This window comes from Lagopus leucura, unplaced genomic scaffold (assembly GCF_019238085.1).
Source record: "Lagopus leucura isolate 7727_CA_CO unplaced genomic scaffold, USGS_WTPT01 Super-Scaffold_100045, whole genome shotgun sequence".
In the NCBI taxonomy this organism is placed as follows: domain Eukaryota; kingdom Metazoa; phylum Chordata; class Aves; order Galliformes; family Phasianidae; genus Lagopus; species Lagopus leucura.
The window spans coordinates 252,967-266,583 of record NW_024962292.1 but is presented as its reverse complement, the minus strand read 5'-3'; the positions used below and the strand labels follow the sequence as shown (position 1 = coordinate 266,583).

The window sequence follows — 13,617 nt, the reverse complement described above, 5'->3', positions numbered from 1 at the left end:
GGGGAAAATGGGGCAGGGACACACAGCAGCTCAGCAGCGAGCCCACGTGCGCAGCATCCCCGCGCCCCGCCCCGTGCCCTTTCCTATCGGGCCCCCATCTCGCAGGGGGATGGGCCCGGCTGTGCTCGGTGCACGCTGCGGTTTGGCACCCGGTTCATCTCAGCGCCAGCACCCCGTTCCTCCCCGTGCACAGGGCGTAACGTCCCCGGCATTCTGCTGAGCGCCGTGTTTTCGGTTTTCAGCTCTTCGCCTGCTTCGATCGAGGGCAGAATCTGGAGGAGGCGGGCGCAGTTTCCTTCCTTCTTTCCCTCCTGGGCTGCAGCATCAGGGTGGGCAGAGCCCCGGCTTTGGCACCGCTGTGACACGACCCTGCCTGGTTCCACTGCAGCAGCAGCTGCTGGCTGCAGCCATGCAGGTGTTTTGGAGCATCGGTGCAGGTCCGGCACATGACTGTGAGCCCACCACGGTGCCACCACGGGTGAGGGTTTGGGATGGAGTTTAAAGGTGTTTTCTTACCAGCAGGACAAATGATAAAGCAACGGGTTTGTAGGATGCTGCTCATGGAGGTGTCACATATGCCCGAAAGTGATGGAGGTGGAAAGTGCCAGGGGACAGCGGGGACGTGCAGCCATCCCACAGTAACCTCAGGGTCACTGGGAAATGGAGTGGAGCTGCTCACGGCTCCCACTGCTGGAAGGGCCCCATTCTGCTCCAGCATCTCTGCAGATGGGTGACCCAGTCCTACAGTCCATGCCTGGGGCTGCCTCATGGCAACGGCCCCAACCCCACCTGGAGTTCCCATGGAACACCAGAGGTAGCACCAGGCATCCCACCATGCCCACCCAGCTGGGGCACCTCGGTGCCAACCTGCTGGCACCAGGTGGGACAGGACAAGGATGCTTAAAGAAAAGTAACTCAAAATATATACAGAGCTCACATGTGGCACAGCTCTGTGCCCGTCCCCACCTTGTGGGGCAGAGCCTCAGTGCCCAACCTCCATCCATCTGTCCATCCATCCATCTGTCCGTCCACCTGCCCGCCTTAGGATTGCTATAGGTTGGTGATGTACACCTGCAGCCCATTGGCAGCGGTCCAGCCAGAAGCTCCCCGAGATTCCCCTCCCCACATATCACCAACGCTCTCATAGAGGTTGTCCTGTTGGGAAGGCTTCCCCGGCCGCTCCCGTTTTGCTGCCTTCTTCCAGCGAACGTCCACAGCCTCATAGTCCGGCTCAGGGCCACGTGCAGCCCAGGCTCTGTCATTGATGGCCTCATAGCAGGGCTCAGGGGGTGCCGTGGGCCAGCAGGCAGCTGGGGGAGGCTCCTCATGGGGTGGGGGTGGCCGCGCGGATCCCCCGTCCCTGGGGGATGCTGCAGGGCCATGGTTCCTCCTCTTGGTGGCTTTGCACACTGTTGAGTACATATCTTCCAGCTGTGGAGGGAAGGGAATGGTCTGGAGATGGCTGGAATCCCCCCAGGTCATCCCTAAGCCCCCGGTAGGATGACGGCATTGCCATACCCGTGGGTACCACTCTTTGCGTCACCCAGGATAGCACTCGGTTCACCTCCTACCTGCACCCGGGCTCCATCCCAATCCCCCAGAACATAGTTGGAATAGTAGAATATCCCATTGCGTGCCCTCCTCTGCACACGTGCATTATGGGAGTAGTGTTATGGGCCCCCCCAGTGCCATACCTTCAGACGGGGCGCATCGCTTGCACCTTCCCAGCACTGTGGGGCTGCAGTGGGTCCCGCCACGGCCCCCTCCTGCTCCTCTGGCACCGTCTTCTTCACCTTCCGGATGCAGGCATAGTCAGCAGCCCCTTGCCTGACCCGAGGGGGGGACGCTGGGGTCCCAGTGGCGGTAGGTGCATCATCCCCCCCCATTGCCAGGCACTCGTAGAGCGTGTCCGGGGGCGCACGATGCGCTGGGGTGAAGAGCAGGTTGGAGTAGGTCTGGTCGGGAGCTGCAGTCTCAGAGCTGGGGATCAGGGGCAGCTGGCGGTGCAGGAGGACAGAGCTGTGCGGGGAGTCAGGAGGCAGTGAGGAGAGGGGGAAATCCAGGCTGGCCGGGCGCTGGTCTGCAGGGAGGAGATGGGACATGGAGTCACTGCACTGCAGCACAGGGTGTGCGGGGTGGGATGCTCGGGGGTCGCACACACTCACTGTTGTCCTTGGCCTTCAGGCGGTACAGCTCATGGAGCCTCGTGTCCGACTTGCTGAGCGAGCGCAGCTGTGTCTGTCTGAGCAGGGACTGCAATGGGGAAATGCACGCTGTCAGGGCAGGACACCCAGAGCTCCCCCCAGCACTGCCCGTGCCCTTACCTCATCCACCAGCTTCACGCCGTCTGGAGGGACCTTCTTTCTCCTGCCGTGGCTATGGGAGAAGTGGTACTGAGTGGTGGTAAGCGAGCGGTTGTCTGGGAGCTCGACCCAGCTCCAATGGGAATTGCTGAGCAGCCCTCACCCCAAACCCACCCCCTGCCCCTCCACCAGGCTGCAGTGGAGGCAGTGCTGCTGGGGGCTCATGCACATCCTGTGCCCAGCTGGGTACACAGCTCCAGTGCCCAGGAACCCTCAAAACCCCATCAGCGTCCTGTAAGCAACCCCCAGCATTGCCCCAACGTTCATCCACCCGATGTTCATCCACTCAACATCCACCTCCAGCATCACCACCACAGCCTCGCCCCCAGCTGGGACCAGCTTTTTTGGGTGCAGGCCTTCCCCCTCAGTGCACACCAAGGCTTCAGCAGGGATCTGGGTGTGAGGAGCAGCCCTAAAGCACACAGCATCGCCGGGCACGTACCGTTGGCAGGCAGCACACAGGGTCCACAGGTAAACCAGGCCTCCGAGCAGGGCCAGTACAGCGAGGGCCACCAGGGGTGGGGGTCCCAGCAGCCCCTCACTGTGGGTCACAGCCATGGGGCACCGCTTCTGTGAGTGCTGCAGGGCTGAGCTCTGGGGAGAGAAAACATAAGTGGGGCCGTGCATGGGGACAAGGCTCTCTGCATTTGATGCCCGGCGCCCTGTTCCCTGCCAGGATCCCACAGTGCGGCTGTTGGGCAGGGGGCTGCCCAGATGCTGCAGGGACAGCCACCAGGGATTGTTTTCTGTCCTGCTGCTGCCTTGCTGGAGGCTCTGCTGCTCCGGATGTTGGTTCCTTTCAAAAAAGGAGCAGCGCAAAATTCATCTCCCACGTTGCTTTTGAGATCTTACAAAGGAGAAGCCCCAGAGGCACCCCAAATTGTCAGCACGCTTTGGGGATAGCAGGGCTGGGCAGTGACCACAGCATAGGGTCAGAAGAGCTGGAAACCATTTGGTGGGGTCACGTAGGATGCTGGCAACAGCCCTGCTGACAGCACCATCACCGCGCTGGGGGCCATGGTGTGACTCAGGGACGCACAGAGAGGATTCTGCTTCTCAGAATAGAGGAAGGCGGAGCAGTTCGTGGCAGCCACCATTCACCCAACACCAGTAAAATCCCAAGGCATCGTTCCTTTCCCTGCTCGGCCATTGCTGTGCTGCCAAACTGCCACCACATCCCCAGCATCGATGTCACAGCGGCCGCTCTTTGCTCTGCACACCCCAAAAAGGCCCTCGGGTGTCAACGTGAGAACTTCCCACACCTTCGGAAACGTCGCCGATTCAAAGCCTTCACCCCCGGAGAGCAATTATTTCCATGTGGAAATGGAGACGGGAGGTCGGAGGCACCAACCAGGCAGGGCAGACCGGCTCACATCAGAGCTGGGAAGGAGCTCCTCTGCCTCCATGGTGTTTTAATTAGGCAGCACCGCTCGCTGTCTGAGCACGCATGGTTTGTTACCTGCAGCGCTCCAGACAGTCCCGGCTGAACTTGTTTGGCTCATTACAGAGGATCAGAGGCTGCAGGGGTGGCTGCACCTGGGGCAGCAGCAAGGAGAGGCGCTGGCACTTAGCAGAGCGATACGCAGCAATGGTGGCTGGAGGTGAATGGGGCTTGAAGGGAAATCTTCTCTTGCTGTGACAAGCACACGTGGGGACGGCTCAACCCACGGCCATCCCCGAGCTGTTCGGGTTTGAGAATGAGGTTCTCCAGCTGAAGTTAACTCAGAGCTCTTCTCCTGACCTACTTTGGCCGCCCTCTCCACTGTGCAGGAGGTCTGTGGTTGCTCCTGTGTTTTTGACCTAAAAAATGGTCCACTTTTTACACTCTTTGGCACGTTTGGGTTCTGCACTCATTGGGAACAGCCCCCTACAGACAGGGCGCTGGTTCTACCAATTACCAAGAGTGACCAGTTGGAGATCCAGCACTGCCCAATGCTCAGACCGAGCAGGCGTGCAAGGCAGAGATTCCAACCAACTGCAACGTGCAGCTCAGCTTCCTGCTAAAAAAGCCATGGATCTCCAGGTTCTGGGGCTGCTCTCAGGGCAGGAGCTGCAGCAGACAGCATTCCCACCAGCCCCACTGCTTTGCGGGTGGCCGCAGCTCCGTGGGCATGACATGCACCGGGGAATTGCCCCATGTCACAATGCCTCAGCACCAGCACTGAACCCGGTTTCTTACTCCAGGATATGAGGGTTTTTCAGCTCCAAAAGCCACGTTACAAAAAGCTCGAGTTCCTCAGCTGGGCCTCATGACAACGAAATTTGATTTCCTGTCAATTTAAGTTCTGCTGCTGACGATTTTGCCCAGCGTGATTCATTGGGGCAGATAACGCTGCACCAACATAACATAGGAACAAGAGGAGAGTCTGCAGAGCTGCTATGGAAAACACCATGGTGCTTCTCATCCACGATGGCCAACGGGGCCACAGCCAACGCAGCATGGTGCCCTGGGGATTTGTACCAAAAAAAGCCCCACCAAGCAGAATTAGGGGGCTTTCAGTCCCCAGGTGTGAAAAGTGAAAGCCTCGTAACCGTTAATCAACAGCACTCAGCCTGCCCAAGACAATGGGATGCCATTAATAAAGCTGAAGAATATTTCCAAGGAGGAGCAGGCACGAGTGCTCAGCCCCTGCACTGCGCTCCTGCAGCTCTGAGAGGGGCTCTGAGCTCCCATTGAGATAACTTAGAAAAGGGCCAAAAATATCTCTAACGCCAGACCCGAGCCTTACAAAGCTTGGATGAGCACTAAGACCCAGGACTAGCAACGCAGACCAAAGCATGCTCCACGAGGGGATGCAGGAGGTGTGTTTGCCCAGATCTCCTGGCTGCCTTTGTGCCCCACGTTCAGCACGGTTCTGCATCGTTTCGGATTGATGAGAGGCTGTATCAGTGATCACACAAGCCTCCATAGCACCCTTCTCACAGGAGTTCAGCGTTTCCCCCCAGATGCAGACAACAGTCCAAGCCCAAGCTGCTGTGTTTGAGACCTTTGCCTCCTTTCCCATCCCCAGCACCACGCACAAACCCCGCACAGCTCCCCGCAGCTTCACCCAGCAATGCTTCAACTCCGCAGCACTGAAAATAGGAATCCTGCCTGTCCAGTCTGGCTGGCTGCAGCAGCATCTCTGACAGCACTGCAGTTCCCACACGGATTAAATATTTTCCAGCCCCGGTTTAGTCGCAGATACGTTTACCAGGCAAGAAAGGGACCATCACTTACTTTGCAGAACCTCAGAAACTGGTGAGCGTGAAGAACAGGAATCCAGCCATGCCTGCCTCCTTGCCAGTCAACTGAGAACTTTGTCTCCCTTAAACCACAAGCCTGCTCCTCATCAGGGGCTCCCAAACACTCCGAGCATCTCGATCCAAGTTCTCCCACTCTTCAGCTCGTTCTCGGCAGGCAGCTCTGTGCAGATACCATGCAGACCACAGCTTCCTGACCTGCAGAGCTTGTTGTTTCACCCAGCAGCAGGCTGGGCTTCTCCCCGCCTTGTCTGCGAGCAGGCTCTGCAGGCACCCAGCTCACAAGAGCACCCTCTGCTGCTCTCTGCTCCTGTAGAGCTGGTTTTGGAGCCAGCTGTGTCTGCAGGTGAACATAAGGAAAGAAGGGGTTGCCACATCTTGCATTACCTTGCAAACAAGCAGTGCCTTAAAAGGGCAGAGAAAAAAAATAAGTAAATATTCAGCAGGGATGTGCCATGGGTGGGAGGCAGCAGCCACGTAAATGGAAGTCTGAAAAGTGGAGCTGTGGGAAACCACAAGGGGTGAAAAATACAGCTCAACAGAGACACGGGGCTAATCCACCCAATTGTGAGATGGAAAACACCCAACAGCATCGGGGCACAAAACAAACCGAGGAGTTCCTCTGCCCAGCTCATCAGTCACGGGCCACTCCAACAAGCAGCCATGCTAAGCCGGCACACTGACTCTTGTCACCACTCAACACTCGTGTGTGGGAGCTGCAGACATCGGGGAGGGCACTGAGGAGCCATTGTTAAAAGCCTGAGTTCAACCCAGAGCGTGGAGGACACGAATTGAGAACAATGAAGAGACTGCAGCCAAACTGGTGACAAACAGACGGATGCGATGTGCTCCAGGCAGCCCACCACCTTTCACAGTGCCCATCACAGCAGAACCCCACTGCTTTCCAGGAGGAAAGAGGCACGCTGAGAGGCTTCCTGAAGATACCCATCTTGTTTATTTTGGCTGTTGCTCTTTGTTTTCTGAGGTGTGCCTGCAGTAACGCTAAATCACATCTCCACTCTGATGGTATCTCCTTCAGCCTTAGGTTTTCTGGTTAGCTTGGCAGTGAATCAGACAGGCCTGGCCCCACGAGGTGATGCAGCTCTGCCCAAGCTGACAGCTTCGTAATTTTCTCAGGAACAGATAAAAAGGTGGCATTAAGGAAGCAAAGCTTTCCATTAGACAAAAAAAATAACTCAGAATAAAAGGAAATCAATTTTTTTTTTTTTTTTTTAATTAAGAAAAAAATGTGTTCTTAAGATACTGGCATGAAATCACTAACAATTTTTTTTTTTTTAAAAAACAACACAATTACAATGCACAAATCCCACCAGAAAGAGGGTCTGATGAAATCACCATCTCTCCTCTGGGGCAAGGGCCAGCTGCAGCCAACAGAGAATACAACCTTGGGGAGAGGACATCCCTCCTGGGAGAGGACTGACCACGCAGCAGGGAAGGGCACCTCACCTGGCTGCTCCCAGGCAGGGCTGTGTGCTCAGCACACACACACCTCCTGGCCCTTGTGCTCGTTCAGGGCACAGTCTGACCTGAGACTGGGTCCTGAGGTTTCTTAATGAAGGATCTGCATTCAGAGAGCCACCTAAGACTGAAAAACTCAAGGAACAACAGAAGCTCAAGGCTCCCTGTAGTGTTGATCCTGGCTAGGAGGTTTGAGAATCTGTTACTCTGCTGTCATGCTCCCCCAGCTCTGGCACTCATGGAACCACGCAGCTCCCCATGCCAAGTCAATCAGTTAGGCTACAGCATGCCTTAGGGATACTCTTACAGTCAAACTGAAGAAATACGACGCTTGAGGCCCCTAGTACCCACCCCTAAGCTGCCAGTTTTCTGTCTATGCATTACACTAGGTTGATGAGAGACTGCTCTTTATTTAATAGAGTTCTCAGATAAACCCCATAGCAAAGAACAGAAGGTAGAGAGCAGCTGAAGCAATTTGCCTTTGTTGTTTTCAACTAGCATATGCCTTTTCTGCTCTGCCAGAATGTGCCTGGGACCCTGCCTCCACTTGTGTTCATCAGTTGGCTGCAAACACAAGCCACAACCGATGGCAGGATGTGGGGCTTTCAAAGGCCCTCCTCATCTGGTTCGTAGCCAGCAATGTTATCATCTGAGCAGCTACACACTCCAGCTACTGCAGTGATGAGAGGAAAGAAGTGTGCAAGATAGCAGAGAATTGTGTTTCTTGTTGCTAGTCCTTATACAAACTTCAAGGCTGGATGGACGTGGGCTCATCCTCTTCCCGGCAGAGCTCAGCAGCATCCAGTTTCAGGAACTGGTGCTTTTCAGCCCAGTTTTTGGACTTGGAATGCAGCCTGAGACCCAGAGAAGCAGGATAGCTCACCAGGGCTTTGAGGCCATGAGCACAAGGGTCGTCTAGAAGGATAACCACTTCAGTCAAACACCTTCCTCAGAGACTAGAATTCAGTCATCTTCTTATGTGTATCTGCTTTCTTCTGCTCCTGCTGCAGACTGGCTTCCTGGGCCTGCAGCTGCCCCAGCTGCTTGTGTGCATTAGCCAGCTTCTCCTCCAGCTGAGCAGTAGCAACGCTGTGCCTGAAAGCAAGAAGCATCATAGCAGTGTGTCATCCTGTATGGTAAGATCAGAGGTCTGTCACCATCCCAGGAGGGTCTTCCCTTTCCTATGGGATCAGCCCAAGGCACCTGCTGAAGGCAGGAAGTACCTGATGCTCAGCACAATCTGGGCTAGAAAATGTCCTCCAGCACTGCTCAGCAGCAGCACTTCAGAGACGGGCATGGGAAGGGAAGGACTCTGGGACTTCTCCTGAGAGAGCTCTTCTCTTTAACACACCCAAAGGACCCCAGACACACCTGCCAGTGTCCAAGCTGGGCTGAAGCATACGTTAAAGTCTCTCTCTCTCTCTACTTCCCCCCAGGTCTCGCACAGAAGTTTCCTTCCTTCCTCCCACACCTCATTCCAAGCCCACCCCTTCCCAAACTCACCAAGAATCCTCAGCTTATCCCATCGCCCAAAAGAGAAGTTTTTCGTACCGCCCAATATTGCGTGCCAGGGCCTGCTGGATTCCTTTGATATCCTTCTGTGTTTGTTCAATCTTCTCCATCGTCTGGAAGAGGCGGACGCTCAGGGCCTTCTTGGTGCTCTTGCTAGCATGGTAGATCTCTTTGCTTTTCCTCTCTGGCAGTGTCACACCTCCAGCCCTCTCCCCAGCGCTCTTCGCTCGCAGTTTCTCATTCAGAAAGTCAAACACGTTGTGGGGTGGCTTGCGGCTGCCTGCAGGGGATCTCCTGCTGTTATTTCCCTTTGCTCGGGATTTCTTTGAACTGCCAGGGTCCAGCCTCCCCTGTTTCTTCCTCTGAAGCACCTCAGCACACTGGTCAAGGGACTTCCCTCGAGGAAGTACCACCGCCTGCACCGGCTCCACTCGGCCCTCAGAATTCTTCCCCAGCCCTGAGAGGGAAAAGCCATGAGAGTCACCAGGCCATTACCACCAGGAAGGACATCCCCTCTCCAAGTCAGCTCCCACCACAGACCCACACTCACACTGACAAGCTTAGAACAAGCATGCAGGCTTTGGACGTGCAAAATGCCATAAGTACCATCCAAGTTGAGGGAAACAGCCACAAGACACTGCTCAGTTATGTAACTCAACAGCAGGAGCCTCCTACAGCAGAAGATATGCAGTAAGAAGCCCAAGGCCAATAGCCAGGTCACCATCTGTGAGACAAGGTTCAGTCTCACATCCTTGGCTTCTCAAGGCAGGTTCTTAAAACTGGTTTGGTTCCTCTGGGAGAACCTGAGACAAATCGAGTAGCAGACTGGCCTCCTAAGGCCCCCAAGGCTCCATACAATTTGTGTAGTAAGAAGCTAGTTTAGCAGGCTTTGAAGTCCACGTCTAGAGCCAGGAGATGCTTTAACACAGACATCACAAGCTTCATAAATCAGCTCCCTTCTACCTTCCTAAAGCCTTTGAACAGCTCATTCAACAGTTCTCACGGCTTTAATCGTTACCTTGACCTTGGTTTTAAATGCCTCCAACTTTCGCTATTACCATACAGGGGCTGTATGTGCACACATGTGCCTCTACCTCAATTAAATAGTTTTCTTCTTGCCTACTAACACTTCCACCCAGGGGTGATTCATCACATACCTCAAGCCTTATCTAACAGGCCCTTCAGCAAAGTTTTTGCCTCATCCAAAATCTTGGTCTTCTCACTTAGCCTTAGGATCCATCACAGGACTGAGACTGCGACATAGGCAGGCCCCCACACCACCAGGACAACCTTCTCTTCTCACCTTTCCCAAACTCGTATCCCATCTGAACAAGCAGTTTGGAGCCAATGCCACGAGTGTGAGCTTCCCAGCCACCGAAAGAGGAACTGCACGCAGGAGCCCATTCTCCATTCTCTGGAACCCCAGAATCAATCACTGCAGCACAGAAAAGACAAACTCGTGACACACAGACACAAAACTGATTTGCAAAACCTTCAAGAGCACGACAGCCCTTCTTGATGCAACACAATGTACCTCTCCCACCACAGAATCATTCAGCAGCTCCTCCAGCTTTACTTGTTCCTACTGTGCTGTCACCTTTTACAAACACCACTTAGAGGGTTACCTGAGAGCTCTCACTTGATTTAATGCACACACCATCTCACAGTTCCAGGCAGAATCACCTACAAGTCCCTACATTTCTTTTCTTTCTTCTGGGATGGGCAGATTGATATATGCCATCCCAGCAAAGTTTGGCACTGTGGCACATAATATGCTTAATCAGTGCTTCCAGAGCATGTCATAAGCATGAGGATTCTCTAGGCTAGGATGCTAAGACGTGTTATTAGCATTCAGTAATCTCCATTAGGCTAAATTTACAGGGCTCTAGGACACAGCTTTGTCCCTGTGACATAACAGGGGCACTAGCACAGAGAGAGTGCTACTTGTATATGCTCAAAGAGGTCACCTGGGCTCTGTTTGTGTCAGCTTGCTGTAGTAAAAACCAGGCACAGCTGTTACTCATTGAGGCACTGGGAGATCCAAATACTTGTGCCTGGGATCTCACTCATGTGCCATACAGCTCCGTATTGGTTCCAAGGAGATTAGAAGTCTCCTGTTTCACTTGCTCGCTCAGCTCACATGCCCACCTGAGAACTGGAACTCTGCTGTAAAACATGGCGCCCTCTACCTGCTCCCACAGAAACATCCCAGCTTCATCTCTGATACTCTGCACTAAAGTCACATTTCATTCTGCAATTGTAACATAACAGATTCTTCCCCTTCTCAAACTTTCAGCAACGCAAAAAGAGATTACCCACCGTCTCATGAGAGGTGAGACACTTGCAATGAAAGCTCCAGGTCCCAGACAGAAGGCAGGCACAGATCACAAGGCACTTTTCTCACACCCTCACCACCCTCTCACCTTTAGCATAACCAGAATCATCAACACTGTCTTCATCAGATTCAGCAGATGAGGCACCATCTTCACTTCGTAGTGGGGGAATTATACTGTCTCCTTCCACAACAGCTTCCTTTAGCAGCAGGGAATCAAACTTCACAGTGTAGTAGCCACTGTCAATATCTACAGAAGAAAAAGCAAGAAACAAGTAAACGCTCAATACAAACATTGCAGAGGGCTTTCTCAAAGTCAGCTTCAGGGAATGATGCGTGGGAGAGGAGAAAGGCCCAAGGAACACCTGTTAAAACAGTTAAATGCTTAAAAGATTTACTTTTAAAAATGGAGAAAGATGGGCTATCAACAAATGGAACTACAAAGAAGTTTGACTTACTCCCTCTGACCCAGCAATTGCCAAAGAATAAACCCTCACCCTTCCCTTCTCAGAACAGAGGCAAGCCTCTATCAACAGCTCCCAGATTACTGCAATTCTACTCAAATATGCCAGCAAGAGCCTGCCACACCAGCCTCTTCCCTTTCGGTGCATTTCATGACTATGCCATCATTTTCCTTCTACATTACTGCTCTAACGTCACCTTTTTGTTTCCTATCCTCAGAACAACTCAGACCACGTTCTTAACCACCTCCAGATTTTCAGTTCAAGGCCACAGCTACATCCTCCAGTTTTTGCTATTGTTAACCAAAATAGCCATGCTTTGTAATTCCCTGAGCATGGGTGCTCAATCCCTACACAGCTCTGGCAGAACCCCCACAAACACCACTCACCAGTTATTTTTGCAGTGTACCATATCCCATCGCTGTGTTTCGCCAGGCAGGCAGAGCCCACCTCCAGGGTGCTCAGATTGGGCTCCTGAAATGGCTGAAGCTCCTCCACAGAGACCACTTGGCCATGTGAAAACCTGCCAGGGAAGGCAGAAAAGGAGTTAGATCTACCTCACTGGAAAAGGCTTTAAATATAAACCCCTTCCTTCCTGACAGGAAACGCAAACAAGTTGTCAGCAGTGATGAATCTGTACCAGTAGCTGCACAGCAGATTTATCTTGCATTGGTTCAATTACAGAAGTCATTTATTTTTTATCATATTCATATCATTTATGTTGTGTAACAAAAGAATGCATCCCACCCCCAAGAACGAGGCTTTCTTTGCAAGGCAGATCTCTGAGAAATCACAGATCTTTTGAGATACTGAGGATTGCACACACACACAGGTCTCCAGCTCAGCCTCCTGCTCAAAGCACAGCCAACCTCAAAGCCTGATCGGGTTGCTCAAGGCCTTATCCAGGTTAGTTCTGAAGCTCTCCAAAGATGGAGACCCTGTAACTTCTGCGTGCAGCTGGAACAAAGGCACCATCAACAGACCGCCTTCGGTATTTTTGTTCTGAGTCATTAATCTGTGATTAATGCAGCTATTTGAAGCATAAGGGAAAATTTCTGCTACTCGACCACAGGGATTTCTGCTTCATCTCCGCATTACCTGAAGAAAACTGCCCAACTCTTTGATGCCACCAGTTACCATACACAACAGGTTTTAAAAACATGGCAAAATCCCATTGGTTACAAAAGCCATCATGGAACACTCAGGTGTTCCTGCCTGTGAGTAACATGGCCCTTAGCAACAGCAAGGATACGAGCCCCCTCCCCCTCCATATTCTTCTTTACCGACAGTTCTCTTTAAATCTGCACTTGTCATCCAAGAAGAACGGGCACGGCTTCAGGGACTTGTGAGTTGGATAGAGATACAGCACTCTGACACCCGCACTGCCATCTTCCAAGTATTCTGTCCCCACAATCATGGCATTATGGTACTCCAGCGTCCCCCAAGAACTGTAGTACGGGGCTTTAACCTTCATCCCACTCAATTCCTCCTCCTCCTCCCTGTCAGACTCTTCCTCCTCTTCACTGCACTTCAATCCACTTTTCTCCTTGCTTTCTTCATTTCCCTTTGAAGATCTCTCGCTGTTATCAGCTGAAATCTCATCATCAGTTCCAAGCTCAGCAATGGCTTCCTTAAAGGCAGCATACTCCTCATCCTGGGCAGAACTGTCAGGGTTCACACGCTGCTCCGGGACACTTACTTGGGGGGATGAGGAGGAGGCATTTGTATCTAAGGCAGCCAGCAGCTTGCTCTTTTTGACAGCTACCAGGCTGGACTCGGTCAGTTCTATCAGCTGCTTTAAGTCTTCTTGCAACTGAATCAGGTCCGACTGCTGCGAGGGGTCCTGGCCCGCCCCCAGCGCCAGCTCTACCTGCTGCAGCTGGGCGTTGTAGGCCTGGATCGCTGCTTCCAGGCTCTCTTCATCCATTCCGACCAAAAGAAAGGAGTGTTTAACCGTGTCCTTTCCGGGAACTCAGAACATGCCCCAGAATCATACGTAAAGCAGCCCGGAGAAATTCCCGCAGCGCACAAACGGCCGGCGGTGCGTCAGGGCCCCCGGGCAGCTCGGGACTGCTGTGCCCTATCCCGTCCCCGTGCAGCCGGAGGCCACTGGAGCCGCCGGGCTCTCTCACGGCCGCAGCCCAGACCTCCCCGCTCAGCTCCCGCACCACCGCGGTACCGCCGCCATGACACTCCCCTCACTTCCGCCCCTCTGGACAGCCACTTC

The 13,617-nt window shown here is 53.4% G+C and overlaps 2 protein-coding genes across 3 annotated transcripts; both read right to left on the bottom strand.

Moving 5' to 3' along the window:
• Positions 1 to 144: 144 nt before the first annotated feature.
• On the bottom strand, positions 145 to 7,387 carry LIME1 (Lck interacting transmembrane adaptor 1). Its single transcript, XM_042884736.1, has 6 exons — positions 5,584 to 7,387; positions 2,806 to 2,957; positions 2,325 to 2,376; positions 2,166 to 2,253; positions 1,695 to 2,080; positions 145 to 1,431 (listed from the first exon to the last, which is right to left on the bottom strand). The coding sequence occupies exons 2-6, from the start codon at positions 2,919 to 2,921 to the stop codon at positions 1,051 to 1,053; spliced, it is 1,023 nt and encodes a 340-aa protein (XP_042740670.1). The 5' UTR covers positions 2,922 to 2,957; positions 5,584 to 7,387; the 3' UTR covers positions 145 to 1,050.
• Positions 7,388 to 7,475: 88 nt separating this feature from the next.
• On the bottom strand, positions 7,476 to 13,594 carry ZGPAT (zinc finger CCCH-type and G-patch domain containing). 2 transcript variants are annotated; one of them, XM_042884733.1, is made up of 6 exons: positions 12,674 to 13,593; positions 11,780 to 11,913; positions 11,021 to 11,179; positions 9,901 to 10,032; positions 8,637 to 9,054; positions 7,476 to 8,180 (listed from the first exon to the last, which is right to left on the bottom strand). In XM_042884733.1, the coding sequence occupies exons 1-6, from the start codon at positions 13,315 to 13,317 to the stop codon at positions 8,042 to 8,044; spliced, it is 1,626 nt and encodes a 541-aa protein (XP_042740667.1). In that variant the 5' UTR covers positions 13,318 to 13,593; the 3' UTR covers positions 7,476 to 8,041. The 2 variants fall into 2 exon arrangements, with proteins under 2 accessions (XP_042740667.1, XP_042740668.1); XM_042884734.1 differs by having other exon boundaries at positions 8,095 to 8,180; positions 8,589 to 9,054; positions 12,674 to 13,594.
• Positions 13,595 to 13,617: the final 23 nt, after the last annotated feature.

Coding starts and splice junctions, on each gene's coding strand:
- LIME1 (XM_042884736.1), bottom strand. CDS start 2,921: ATGGCTGTGACCCACAGTGAGGGGCTGCTGGGACCCCCACCCCTGGTG. Junction 2,254..2,324: donor GCGTGAAGCTGGTGGATGAG/GTAAGGGCACGG, acceptor TCCCCATTGCAG/TCCCTGCTCAGACAGACACA. Junction 2,081..2,165: donor CCTGAAGGCCAAGGACAACA/GTGAGTGTGTGC, acceptor TCCTCCCTGCAG/ACCAGCGCCCGGCCAGCCTG.
- ZGPAT (XM_042884733.1), bottom strand. CDS start 13,317: ATGGATGAAGAGAGCCTGGAAGCAGCGATCCAGGCCTACAACGCCCAG. Junction 11,914..12,673: donor AGATTTAAAGAGAACTGTCG/GTAAAGAAGAAT, acceptor CTTCCCTGGCAG/GTTTTCACATGGCCAAGTGG. Junction 8,181..8,636: donor CTGGCACGCAATATTGGGCG/GTACGAAAAACT, acceptor TCTTGCTTTCAG/GCACAGCGTTGCTACTGCTC.